We start from the raw sequence: 14513 nt of genomic DNA, 5'->3' as shown, positions 1-14513 counted from the left end.
AAGGTTAAACCTGCTGCTCTGAACATGTCCGTCTCGGTCAAAGTCGTATCTAATGTAGCCATCACCAAATGGATGTTTTTGTGCCCTTGCATTTCTGTTTATTGTACAATTCCAGCAGGTATCGGTAACCACTGGCATTGCGCTAGGTTGTTCACCGGGAACCAAGAAAGCTTTTGCAGCACGCAGTGCGGTTGTTGGGTAAACTCATTCAGTGGCAAGCAGTCAGTTGCATTATTTATTGACTCCCATTTTTACATTTCAAAGTGAAAAAAATAAGAACAAAATACAAAAAAAGAGGAAACCAGTTAATCCACAGAATGACCTTAATGAGAAAAAGGCCAGGGAGGAAATGTACACTCTTTCCTTACAGACTAAGGGCAAAGCTAACCCAAAAAACCTAGTTAAGCTTTTCAGTTGGAAAGGATTTGGATTATTCTGACATCTTTATATACACATGGCAATAAACGTGAGCCGTCGTCTTCCCAATGTTATTACCATGACCAATCATATATTCAGCCTTCCACCCCGGTTATCCTTTTCATTGAGAGAGTGAGAGACAGAACCCTGAGAAGACTGCAGAGATTTGAGTTCGTAACTAATCTTAACCCTCTCCTCCCACACACTGCCCTCTCATTCTGAGAGAAATTCCCTGGCTCTTTCTCAGAACATCAGTGTGGCTGGCCTTCCAGGTTCTGCTCTGTCTGCTCTGGTCTCCAGTAGAAGATCCTTCTCTGGACAAGGTGGGGTGAACCACTATTTCATAAGTGCACATGCTCAACAGCAGGTACGCCGCCCGTTTCTACGTTCACGGGTAGCGGCTATAGCGGTTCGGCAGGTAGACCACCGACTTGTCGGTGCATGTTGGCCATTGAGCAGGTAGATCATTAGCTCACTGTTGCATGTTAGCCATTGAGCATGTAGACCACTATCTCGTAGGAGCACATCACAATGGCGGTGTTGGGGATCTGTCGCAGGAGGTGAGTGGTCAGCCCGCGGTAGAGTGCTTGGCCTCCCTCCTCCTTCCATAGCAGGGAGACGGTCTGGGAGAAGAAGCGGTATTTGTTTCCTTCCTCTCGTAGCCTTGTGCGGATTACTTCTGCAAGGGAACCGGAGAGGAGTTAATACCTTTTAAAACATTAAATCATTTAGCTTTTTGTGCAGGGCATTCATGTGGGAGTACAGGACGGTCCTCCAGTGGGGGCTGGTCCCTGACCCTCGCAGGCTCACCGTGGGGGTAGGCCAGAACGGTGGCAAAAGTCTTGGACGTGGCAGCGGCCACCATCAGTCTCGCGAAGTCCGAAGCGCCTTTAACCGCCTGGTTGTCGTTGTCCATGTTAGCGGTGCCCCGAGCCTCCATCATTTTCAGCTTGATGTTCTCGTATATGACAAAGTGGACCACCGTCTCCGATATTCCCGCATACGAGGCGGACATGCCCCTGTAGAAGCCACGGAGACCGTCCGCCCGGTAAACTCGCCGGATGCACTCAGCCACACTCATCCGCTGTTCCCCTCGGCTCCTGTCATACAGAACAACCACTGAAGTGCACTACAGCCAAGGCTGTAGAACCGGCTGTAACAGTCTGAGCATTGTGATAAGACATTATTAGACATAGACATTATCACACACATGGCTCTCCTCTCCTTTACCTGGTATCCAGCTGTAGGCGGGTTTTAATCAGCCAGATGGGATTGGTCGCAGTGATGGCACAGAAACCTAGGAATGAAAAGTATAGATTCAGAGGTTAAAATTGAAAGGTGAAAAATAGAATACTTGATACAGATTAATACAGATTGATTTGTGTTAGGTCACCTTTTATTGCAGGTGAGACATTCTTTTAATCAAGCATCTTCTGGTCATGCTGTCCCAGAAATGACCCTTGCCTGTGGGTAGAATGGTTCTTACCTGCCAGAGCTGCAGAGAACATGTGCACCGGTGTGGAGTCGGGTTCCAGTACGGTACTCAGCTTCTCTTTAGAGTAGGAGTACGCACCAAAGTATATCGCCCTGGACATGAGGGGACAGAGGGAAGAACACATGACAATCAATCAAAACAAAATAAATCTACAGCCAAAATATATGTGCAAACACAAGTATATATAGTGAAACAGATTATTATCATCTTGTTAACAAAAAACAGTGCATTTTTGCACAAAGAAAAATTCCAAACAGATGGCATCTGTTATTCCAGGAAATAAAGGATGCCATTGCTTTGCTGTTTATTTCCCCAATGTGAATGTCCTGAACATCCAGCACTGTATCTCTCTAGGGGAGGAAAAGTGTGTGTATAAAGTGTGTCAGCAGCGATTTTATTTTACAATCAGTACAAAAAAAATTGTGTTTCCAAAAATGTTTTCATAACATTAAGAAACGATCACGCTGAGATTCTGCCCTACATACCTGGACGGAGCCACGCCCACCAGGTTTGGCCCTAAGCCCTTGAATAAGGAACGTGGCCCCTCTTTTTCGAGGATTAACCTGCACGGAGAGAGACGAGACATGAATTAGTTCTGACCTGTAGGGAGAAAAAGACATGTAAGATCAAGGGGTCTATTCCCCTTGTAGCAGACAGTGGCCCCCTGCTTGTCTATCAACACTACAGTCAAATCTCGCTTGTTCAGACAAATAAAAAATAGCGTATTAATTTTATTTTTATGAGACGAAGACAGGGTGAGGGTGAGGAGGGTGAGAGGGCACTCACTTTAGGCAGCGCAGGGGTCCAGGGGTTACGCGTTTGCTTTTGGCTCCATGAACAGAGCTGTGCTGCACTTCAGAGACGAAGAGAGACACTGAGGAAGACTGCAGTCTGGTCTTCACCACCTCCAGGGGACAGGTCAGGATGGCCCCTATCGTACCCCCACTCCTAGGACACATCAGTACCAAACAACTGCTCAGTCTGTCTCAAAACACACACACACACACACACACACACACACACACACACACACACACACACACACTTCACTTTTACTGAGTTAGCTGGATAAGTTCAACTTCTCCAAGTGAAACATGGAACCCTTTCAAAACTAGAACATGGGCTGAAGTAAAAACAGCTGTTCTGTTCCGTTTTACTTGGTGAATTTATCCTGCTAACTCAGTAATATAGCTTTGGGATGTTACCCCCCTGGCCTGCAACAGTGGTGAACAGAGGAATGAGTCTGACAAAAGGGCTCACACTGACACACAGTGGCTGGTGTGTGAGCGTGTGTATGAATGGGTGAAGGTGAAGCATCAATTGTACAGTGCATAAATGCCAACCATTTACCATTCATCTCCCATCATATGCCCAAGCAATTACTCTGCTCATCAGTTCCAAAGTTATAATATTGCAATTACAGGTTTGTCTTCTAAGCAGACCACTTAATTAGATACAATCACAAAAGATATCGTCCAATAAAAGCATTCTTACTGCGCTGATAATCTATCAATGCCACTGATAAGGAGAAAGGTGTAAGTCTAACATGTGAATGCTCATAAACACATGAAGCGGCATTAAGCAATTAGCATTACATATAAATTCTCATTAGGAATGCCAATTCTGACATTGTCATTATTTTCTTAAAGTCAATCAGGAGATACATTAATGTGTACAATAGGGGCCATGTCAGCATTGACTTACAGCCTAATGTACACTCCTTTATAGGCCTAGTAGCTGACGATGTATTCAATATCTGCTATCAAAATGACAAATATCTCAATAATTTCAGCTAACACATCAGCGGTAAAGCCACCATCACTTGTGGCGAAGAATTAATAATACAACATACAAATGTTCAATATGGCCAGCTCAGCAACATGGTCATAGATAACCAGCTAGCTAACTTAGCCAGTATTTAACTTCTTGAACGATAACTTTGTTGGTTACGGACCCGAACGAACTAGAACCAATTAGCATTGAATCACTGATTGTAAATATTAGATATTAAAGCCCAATAGTCACCCTCCAGCAAACAGATGAACCAGGGTATCTCTCTCAAACATTCTTCATCATTCTCAGGAAGCGAGATAATATAGACTAGTATAGTGTTGTTAACAGTTAACTATATTCGTCGAAATTAACTTGGCTAACGTAAGCTATCATAGCTAATTTAGATGGATGCGATTACTGTTGCTCCTGTTGCTACCTAACGTGAACTTAGTAACGGCACTAGTCTGTGTTGGCTATATTTCACTGCCGCTTCGTCCACGTCTACGGACTCCCTGTACAATTCTGAATTATTGTTTTGATTTCTGACGCACTGCAAATAGTAGGCTATGTGTTATAATTGCTTGATTGTAATCCGACATCTATCTAGGCAGTCTCTCAAAATCTACGCAGTTCGTCTTGGCAGAACTAAAAGCAACACTGCGAGTACACTGTCAAATCACACGCCGTAAAACAGAGGCAGCGATTGGACAATACAAGGAAAAAAACACTGCACATATAAATACCTGCTGCACAGGTAGGGAAAACGGTTTCCGCTTAAAATCCACATACACATAAACATAGATTAGAAATAAAATTTCATATGAATACATATCCTTTAATTTAATTATTAACGGTTACATTACATTACATTATAGGCATTAAGCACCTGCCTTTCAGTCTTATCCAGAGCGACGTACAACAAAGTGCATAACCATAACCAGGCACAAGTACGATGAAAGACCCTAAAGGAAAGTATTTTCCAGTGCTAGGGATGACCACAAAGATAAGAACTTGGACCTTGTGGGTTAAACTGATGAGCAGAAAAAAACGTAAATAGAACACTAGTAATAAAGAAACAAGTATATACAATTGTGAGAAATACAATAACATAATAATTTGAAAATTACAGGGAGGGGTGGGGAGAGGTGCAGCTTGAAGAGGTGTGTCTTCAGTTTGTGCTTGAAGGTGGTCAGAAAATGCTTCACCAGCAAGGTTCACCAGAAAAGTTTGTGTTTAATTTTGATAGGCTGTGTCATTCCCAAACATTCAGAGCCATAGTGCAGTGCACTAGGCAGCTGTGAACTGTGTGAATAATTTCTGCAGCACAATGATGACATTGAATTTACTGAGAAGGTTCTCCTGTAGTTGAAAAGCTCCATCTAGTGGACTTGTAAGGCATTGTAAGGTAATGACTCAAACTTGCCTGAATGGAATGTAATTTCTTTTAATCTTTTTATTTTCATCTTTGACGACTGGTTTATGTCGGTGAAGCAACGGTTTTTCAGGATTTGTGGCAGCGGTGAAGGTTATTAATTGGACCAGTTATGATACTTTACCACGGCAAAAATAAATCCAACTGGATGAATCCCCTTTCTAATTTGATGACAATATCACCAAAATGAGCATTCTGCATTGTTTTTCTGAGCTATGTCTAGGCAGTTTTCCAAAAAGAATATTTGGAGACTCCAAAAGGACACATCTCCCTCTACTTGTGCTCAGATAGCAACAGGTTGAGAAGATTGTAAAGAATAAATTGTAAAGAACTGTGGATCACTCCATCCTCCTGTCTGCCCTGTCAGCAACGGGCATCTGTGGCACAGCCCTGGACTGGATTGAGTCCTACCTCTCTGGTCGCTCCTTCCAGGTTGCCTGGGCTGGTTCGGTATCGACACCTCGGCCCCTCGCCACAGGAGTTCCCCAGGGCTCAGTCCTTGGCCCACTTCTTTTTTCTCTCTACACTCGCTCCCTTGGCCCTGTGATCACTGCACATGGGCTATCCTACCACTGCTATGCGGACAATACCCAACTCTTTGTCTCATTCCCGCCGTCTGATACGCAGGTTTCAGCCCGTATCTCTGCTTGCCTGAGGGACATCCAGAGCTGGATGGACAACCACCATCTAAAGCTCAACCCAGGTAAAACTGAAATGATATTCATCCCTGCTAATACCTCTCCCCATCTGGATCTCTCCATTTCCCTCGGGGATACCACACTCACGCCGTCACCCAGTGCAAGGAACCTCGGCGTGGTGATGGACAGCAGACTGTCTCTCTCCGAGAACATTGCGGCGGTGACCCGGTCTTGCAGGTTCTTCCTATACAACATACGGAGAATCCGCCCCTTTCTCACCCCCTACTCGACCCAGCTCCTGGTCCAAGCGATGGTTCTGTCCCGCCTGGACTACTGCAATTCCCTCTTGGCTGGCCTCCCAGCGTCCGCCATCAGACCCCTCCAACTCATCCAGAATGCAGCAGCTCGTCTGGTCTTCAACCTTCCCAAATACTCACATGTCACCCCCCTGCTTACTTCCCTCCACTGGCTGCCTGTCATGGCTCGCATCAAATTCAAAACATTGGTGCTAGCCTTCCAAGCAGTTAAAGGGTCTTCCCCAGCTTATCTGCAAAAAATCATCAGACCCTACACCCCTGCCAGAGCTCTTCGTTCAGCCTCCACAGGCCGCTTGGCACCTCCCCCTCTCAGAACCTCCACCTCACGCTCACGACTACTGTCTGTTCTGGCTCCACGGTGGTGGAACGAACTCCCCGTTGAGGTCAGAACTATAGAATCTCTCCCCACCTTCAAGCGCAAGCTGAAGACACACCTCTTCAAGCAGCACCTCTCCCCATCCCTCCCTACCTCCCTGTGAACCTTAATTGTTGTCTCTGTGACTTGTGTATCGGTATTTTAGTTGGCTAGGTAAGCAGTGTTTGGATAGTTAACTTTGGTGACTTTTGCTCTGTTTGTTTGTTTGTTCAAAAAAAAAAAAATTGCCCTTGTCCTTATCTTTGTTGTACAGGTAGCAGTTGAAATTGTACTTACCTCTAGGGTCTTTCAGCGAACTTATCCCTGGTTATGGGTATGCACTTTGTTGTACGTCGCTCTGGATAAGAGCGTCTGCCAAATGCCAATAATGTAATGTAATGTAATGTAAATACTATAATCACAATAATAACACTGATCTATTCATTGAGGTTCATTGATTGACGTTTTTGTCAAATACCCAACCCCCATCAACAAGTCAAACACATTCCACAATTTCACATGCTGTTTATTATTCAAAAGCAGGCTTGCTCCTTATTTACAAGCATACTGAATAATAATTCAATATTTTGAGAATGTATTTAGAAGATCACTGATATAAAATTGGTTCACAACAATGAAAATGCCCTCTATTGTGGAGCCTAAGGTGTCTTCCTTGGAAATATTCACTGGAGAGGCTAGAGAGATGGGAGATTCCTTGGAAGTCCCCTACTTGGATCTAGGCATTGTAAATTTGTTGTAAAATGTCAACCTTTTTGGCCATAAAATCTCAAGAACAGTTCTTGCCGAAGTGTAACTTTCTCAGCATGCGTATTGAAAATGCTACTGTTTACATGTAAAAAACTATCATGATGATAATAATAGATAAATAAGTATACAATGGACATTATATCGAGTTTCTCCATGTTTTTAGAATTGCATTATTATGCATTTTGTTTTCTGGATCCTTGCCGTGAACAGGACACTGACATTACCTTATTTTGCGTAGTATATGGATTTCTAAAATACAGAGAAGACAAGGTCCCCCCATGCTTGTTTTGCCACCCACAAGTTACAAAATAAGGAACTGTTGTCATTAAAGCAATGGCATCTTAAAATAGGTTATACAGATAGAAAGGTATATCCTGTTACCATAGTGATTGAAAACCGCGCTGTTAAAAATGGAATGAATGAATGCAAAAAAAAAAAAAAAAAAAACCCCACACTGGTCCAACCCTGGGCTGGTAAGAATTAAGGGGTTAATAACTGCGACCACAGATGTGTTCTGTACATTTACCCTTATTGTGTGTTTTACTGCCACTGAGACACTGTCTCTGTACTTAAAATGAGTACAGAGTCACACGGTCTCTGTAAGTAAAATGAGGAGGAAGTGTGCAGGCAGTTGGCACTGAGGAACCAGATAAGCATGCTTATAATCTTCCATAAATAGGCACGGTCACAGATATCAACCATCACCACTACTCCCCCACAATTATCCGCTTGGCTACATTTGTATAAATATGAAATGAATCTAGGCATTTAACAGTTTGTTAACAACTATTAAATAGCCTAAACATGAAGCACAGTCATATTTGCTAAAACACAGCATGTGGTCTGGTTTATTACCTGTGTTATTTATTACACATTTTATATGCTAGTATTAATTATTAATTGACCAGATATTTTGATATACAGTACAGTTGTATGCTGTTTGTCATATGACTGTATTTGGTTACTGGCAACTGTAGAGTTGCTGGTTTGAGTCCATGGTCAGCATATAGGAATGCTGAACTGCATCTGGAGAGATGAATTTGGGTCACTAAATGTAAAATGAACCGTGCTATTGGACCCTTGAGCAAGGCACTCTCTCACCCCACTTACAACTACTCTTTCTGGCATTGCTCCCAGGGAATCCTTGCAAAATAGAGCAAATGCTCAATGGATATCCCCTGGCTAAATAAAGGATAAGAAACCCACTTGACAACAAGCAGTCATCAAAGATTAAAAAGATAATTTTTAAAATAATTATTGTCGACCCACAAGAGCCAGCTGGTTGCCATCCTGGGGGAGTGAACTGCGGAAATCTTTGACTAAAATGAGAAAATACAGTTGTTTTTAGAAATGTTATTTTTAGAAATTTTAGAGATAATTACTACAGAGATATTGTTAGCTTTTAAGGATTCAGCTTTCCAACATGCAACCTGTAATCATGCACCCAGCCATCAGTTTACAATGAATGGCCTGTAATGACTCTCATTCAGTAATGTACACCATTGAAAATGCAACAGAGCACAAGTGCATGTTGGCTGTTTAAGCTGCTAACAAATCTTTGTGTTTTGAGGTCACTGTTTTAAAGGCTAAACTTTGGAACATATCATGCAGTTAATTGAGGAAAAACAATGGCAAGCGCTGCAGTCGGGAAATATGATAGCCTCAGAAAAGAACTTTGTATTGACTGACCCAGTTTGTTTTAATGGCTTGGCTAATAGAATCGCCAACTTTTATTTTGTCTCAAAAAGATAATAAAATAATAATACTTCGCCAATTAACGGAATGAAATAATAAAGCATTTATTCATTGAAGATCATGAATGGCAAGGGGTCTCATGACCTACAACTAGAAGTGGTGCCATCATTATACTGACAGTTGCATTTTCCATGAAAAGTATCAATAAGCTGGTTAGAGACAATTCATTTCTCCCAGCAATGCTTCCTAGCTGCATTCCAACAGTGTGGTCAAAGTCCTGCCTTCACCATCCAAAAAAAAAATGGTCCATGACATTGATCAATAGCACCTGCAGTGGGTCTCCCTATTGCCAGGATGTGCAGAAGGAGCCGTGTAATTACAGGGCAGGCTGACCTCCGGGAGGTAACGAGCATATTCCTCTAATTGCTGGGGAGTCTGTTAATTGGCTCCCAGGGTGAAGGTCTTGTAGAGCAGATGGTGAACTTCTATATTTGGAGTAGCAGCACCTGCCTTTCAGTCTAACTTCTTTGTGGACCTTCTTTGTTACATGTATTTATTGCATATAGCATTTGCGTTGTTAGTAAAACAAAGTTTTACCAGGAACCAGTAAGATGACTGTTGTCACAGGAAGAAGCAGATCCGATGTTCGTCATTAGAAAAAAGGTAAGTTTATTACAATCAGGAAAATGTTCCAAAGAGCAATGGTGTTTGGAGTGTTTATACTGTTACATTTGCATATATTCAAATATGTCTACAAATCCAAGTGTAACCTCTGATTGGTGGTAAGGAATTGCGCCTATCCCGAGCACGTCGGATTGGGCCATTCAAATCCTTAATGGTTGTGAGGCCTTGCCCCGCTCCCCCCTGGAGTCCAGTGGAAAATCCCCAGAGGGGGGACCTGGAAACTGATAGCGGTCATTACCATATGTGAAGTGGTCCAATACACAAATCCGTCTGTCTCCCAACAGCGTGTTCTAACATCTACATGTGAAATGTGCTTTTGTGAGTTACTTTGGCTCCATTGTTGTCTTGCGCTCATGGTCCAGGAGAGTTCTTCACCAGCACAGAGCTGTGGACCCCGTCCTCCAGCGGGGCCTGCTGGTTGGTGCCCCTGGGTGGGGCAGCCCATTGGTGCTGTCAGAGGAGGCGGGTACCCTCGCCCCAATACACACGGCCTCTGATTGGCTCCCACTACTCTGCACGAAGGAAAGCAAATTCAGGGTCAGACGAGGTCCATGGGCTCTTTTTGGGTCGGGCCTAGAGCAGCCCGCGATTCTGCCGCAGTAAAATATCTCAAAAAAATTTTCTTAAATGACTGCTTGGTTTGTCCCTCCTACACAAGAGGAAACATTGGCTTTTCCACCTGGATTTGTTTTTCTCGCATTTAGAAAGCAGCCAAGTTCTAATTTCTATAGAGTGTTTTCTAAGCCCCCCTTTGAGGCAGTGGGAGTTTGGCATATGCTGTTCCTTGCCTGTCGAATTGGATGAGTTTGGGGAAGTAGGGGAACAGGAGAAAGTAAAGAAGGAGGAGACAGGAAACAGCTCCAGCCCCCGAACACGTTTCAAAGTCAAACCTGGCAGCCCACAGTTCTCAGTCCTCAGCTGAACTTGAGGACAGACCTTCAGTTCAGTATAATTCAGGCCTATGCAGACTTCAATCTTGGTCCAGCATTATTTTTATTTATTTTAAACATTTTTATACCCAGACAGACACAGGTAAGAAGTAGAAAAACACACAGGACTTCTGCCATATATTATTCTGCTGGGGAAGGTGACACTCCATGAGAGTAATAAACCATTATTGTTTAGACAAGGAAAAAGGAGCCCCCCTGTTCACATCATTTAAATCAAAACATCCCAACAACCACCTTCACACTGGGAGATTGTGTACAGGAAGAGCGTGAAAGTAGCTGAGTGTGGGAATGTGACTGCACAATGCTGTTAAACCCTGGCAAGACAGCCCCCTGGCGGAAGCCGTGGACTGCACCTCTGAGCCGGCAGAAGAACTGGCAGCTATCTTCTTAACTAATTTTTCCTTCACAAGGCATTTACACCTGCCTTCCAGTCTACAGCTGTCGTCTCAACATCACAGCCCATTCACACATCCCACTCTGTCAGAGGTTCCATCCCTGAGGGCAATTCTTCAAGAGACGACTTTAATGAACTCCTTCAGTGTTGGAGAAAGAAGAAAACCCTGCTTTTTGCAGTCTCTATTTTTTTTAGCACGTCAGTTTATTTCACCTTCCATAGTTTTTGCTTTATTCAGACAGAAGAGAAGGTACCAGACAGAGAGGGAAACACAGCGGAGAGTGTGCCGTGGAGGGGGGGTCGAGTTTGTTTCAGCTTGACGTCATTGGATGCCCTATGAAGTGAGGGTGTCTCTGTCCATGGTGCTGAAGGGCTTTGGGAGGAACAGAAGGTACTGCTCACACCCCCTCTGCACCTTCCCAACAAAGAGGAGTGAATGTCAGCTTGCAACATTGCAACCTTTACATAATTCATCTACTATAGTTATTTCTGTGTGCATAATGAAACAAATTGCACAAAATGGGAACTAAAAATGATAAAAGTGCATTTGTTCACATTCAATCTGGAGGGTGGGGAGAGGGAGAGCTCAGGAGGAGTGAAAGCAGTCTTAACTGCAGACGAGTCATCTCAATGTCATCGTTCGGCAGGTTGTCATAGCAGCGGCAGGAGGGTACCATCGGGGGCAGAACAAAAGGCAGCAGTGTTAAAGAGAAGTGTTTTAACACACCCCAACTTGTCTCAGAGGAAACTCCCCCGTGTACTCCTCTTCACTCAGTGTTCTCAGGCACTGCCATTAAAGGTGTCCTTGATAAGCCCCTTTTCCCCACTGTTACTTCTGATCACATGTTTATCATTCAAGAGAGGTCCTGGCTACCACCTATCTTCCTCTTTTTCTCTTCACAATAATTACCACCTCAAAAAAGACGTGAACATGTACAAACAGAGGAGGTAAAAACCAGGTGGCACAGTATTACTAAACAAACATCAATTTCCTAAAGACTTCATGGACAAAGGGTTCCATTTTCAACCTGGCCATCACGCCATCTCCCTCTCCCCTATAGCTCCGTCCTTACTGACTTCTTCATTAAGTCGACACAGAGTACCACCACACATCAGCTCAGAGGACTCAAAGTATAACACACTGCCGATGTGCTTTCCTGAGAATAAAAGCATCAGCACCAAGCCACAGAAAGAAGTCTGGATAATGAAACTGCAGTAAATAAACAAGAACACACCACAGGATTCGCATTGACCACTCTCTGGGGCAGACTCTATTTAAGGGTCTCATTATGCTCAAAGACAAAAGGAAGACTCAGACCTTAGGGGAGCTTCACTGAGAACAGAGAGAAAAATAAGTGCTAGTTTCTGCATGAATCTCTCAGGAAATGCTTTTCATTTCAGTGGATTTGCAAGTGCATGTGAAGAATGCATTACATCACACATTACACTATATTACACAGTAATTACATACACTCAGTAAGCACTTTATTAGGGAGGATATTTATTAGACTTTTTTCCCCTCATGGGAGAAGACTCTCACAGGTTGACCGGCGCTTTGGTGGTGTCCCTGTGCAGGTTAAAAAAGGCAGTCATCCACAGCTATTCCCATGGGAAGGCTGAGCCTAAACTAAACCCACGACAGTGCTCACGATCTCTTCCTCAGGGAAAACAAGTCCCAGCTGCCCTCATTTAATTCTACTGTACCACACGAGTAGCCTGAAGTCTGACACTTCCTGCATTATTTAGAGGAGAGGAACTCAGCATATCCAAAGATAACTCAGAAAATGCACACATTCCTGTATTGGGTATTGTGGATGTTCAAGAACGTTTTTTTTCAGCATCTCCTCAAACAGACAGAGGGCATGAAATCGGTCGTCACCGTTCCACCCCACAGACAACATCCAGTCTGTTATAATGCAGGGACGGTATAGCCTACTGATAGCCCCAAAAAGCCACCGCTAATGTCAACATCAGTGGGGAACTGTACTGCCACCATCATTCCAGTATGTTGCTCCATTAGACCTACAGTAGATGACACCAATACATGTGAAAGGTCAAGAGATCATTATCACTATGTTGCTCTCTCTCTCTCTCTCTCTCTCTCTCTCTCTCTCTCTCTCTCTCTCTCTCTCTCTCCCCGTCTCTTTTCAAAGCTGTTCATTCAGGAGCAGCAGTGAAAAGGCAGATGCATGATACGAAGACCAAGTATAAAAAGTTGAGTTTCAAAAAAGGCTTAAGCACAACTAAATAACTAAATTACCATGCAGCAGGCACCGCTGGCTGGCTGTGATACTTTGCATTCTGTCCCAGCACTAATTAAACTGACATTTCACTTCCAAGTAGAAGCACACAACAAAATATGGTGTTGGTAATGTCAGAACAGTTCAGAACAGTTCGTGTATTTAAAATGGTAAATGCCCAATCAGAAAAATCCTGAAATATGCTCACTAAACTATATATACAGATAGCCTACATTGAAATATTGTCGGCCAAGATGCCAACAGCAGGAAATTACCCTGACGCTGTATAAAGATTACGGTCATCGGGTATTTTAAATGCATTCATTTCTTTTTTCATTAATACCTGTAATATTTTTGGCTTCACGGGAATATTGTTGAAATACAATATAAAAATGCTACAAGTACGAATGCATAACGTAACGGTGCTTTTTGGCGCACTCAAGTCGCTATACTGTAGCTATCCCGTACGTTCTCATGTTATGTACGGGATTTAATGGAACTCACTTGTCTGTAGCAGGTAGGCTAATAAATGCGTTGATCGGGCAGAGAGATGCTGTTTCACTTTGGCTATTTGATGAGTTTATTTCCTAAAATGTACTATTGTACTATGTGCCGAAATGCTGGGACGGTAGTTGTGTTAATAACATTAACTGCTCTACCCAACATAAACACTACCCTCTGTCGGCTGGGGCATGTCGGGCCGAGCCCTGGTTAATCTTCAAAGTGAAGATAAACCGTCAAAATTGTTGTATTCACATCATGAGGTTTTGATAGCCATAATGACATTACATAATCTAATTTTACTCACTGCACATTACATCGTGTCTGCTACAGTATGTGTAGGCTATTGTATTCCATTATATTGTCCAGTATTATTATCATATTTAATTCTTATGTAAACTCAGAAGCACTGCTCTTTTCCAAACACAAGAGGGCATTAGTCACTCGGGGACAAAACCCCTCGACTATAATTTACCGAATAGACACCAAATGCAAGGAATCCCTGATATACAGTGGGCCCCAGAATTGAATGGCACCCGTGATAAACATGCAATGATAAATGTGCAAAAAATAATGTCACCTAAAAAAATAATGCAGATATTGACGTGAGATATAAAATGTAATGTATAAACAATAAAATGTGTTAGTTGCACTGTCTAGGCAGGTCGTGTCACATCTGTTTAACCCACTTCCTTTTCATAAATAAACAAATAAATAAATAGCTACACTTTAGGGGGAAGATCGAGGACTGCTAGCCAAGTTAATCTGCTTCTAAATTTTTCAGAGGGATAAAAGGCTGTTAAAAGGATAAAGTTTCGAAGTTATAATGACAGTAAAACTATGTGGCCGTGGAC

The 14513-nt window shown here is 43.0% G+C and overlaps 1 protein-coding gene across 1 annotated transcript; it reads right to left on the bottom strand.

Moving 5' to 3' along the window:
• Positions 1-309: 309 nt before the first annotated feature.
• On the bottom strand, positions 310-4277 carry LOC133108452 (solute carrier family 25 member 36-A-like). The gene is made up of 7 exons (XM_061217991.1): positions 3938-4277; positions 2699-2860; positions 2398-2475; positions 1904-2004; positions 1648-1714; positions 1228-1517; positions 310-1096 (listed from the first exon to the last, which is right to left on the bottom strand). Exons 1-7 carry the CDS (start codon positions 3976-3978, stop codon positions 903-905), a joined length of 933 nt encoding a protein of 310 aa, XP_061073975.1. The 5' UTR covers positions 3979-4277; the 3' UTR covers positions 310-902.
• Positions 4278-14513: the final 10236 nt, after the last annotated feature.

This window comes from Conger conger, chromosome 13 (assembly GCF_963514075.1).
Source record: "Conger conger chromosome 13, fConCon1.1, whole genome shotgun sequence".
NCBI lineage: Eukaryota > Metazoa > Chordata > Actinopteri > Anguilliformes > Congridae > Conger > Conger conger.
This window is presented reverse-complemented; position numbering and strand designations above follow the sequence as displayed.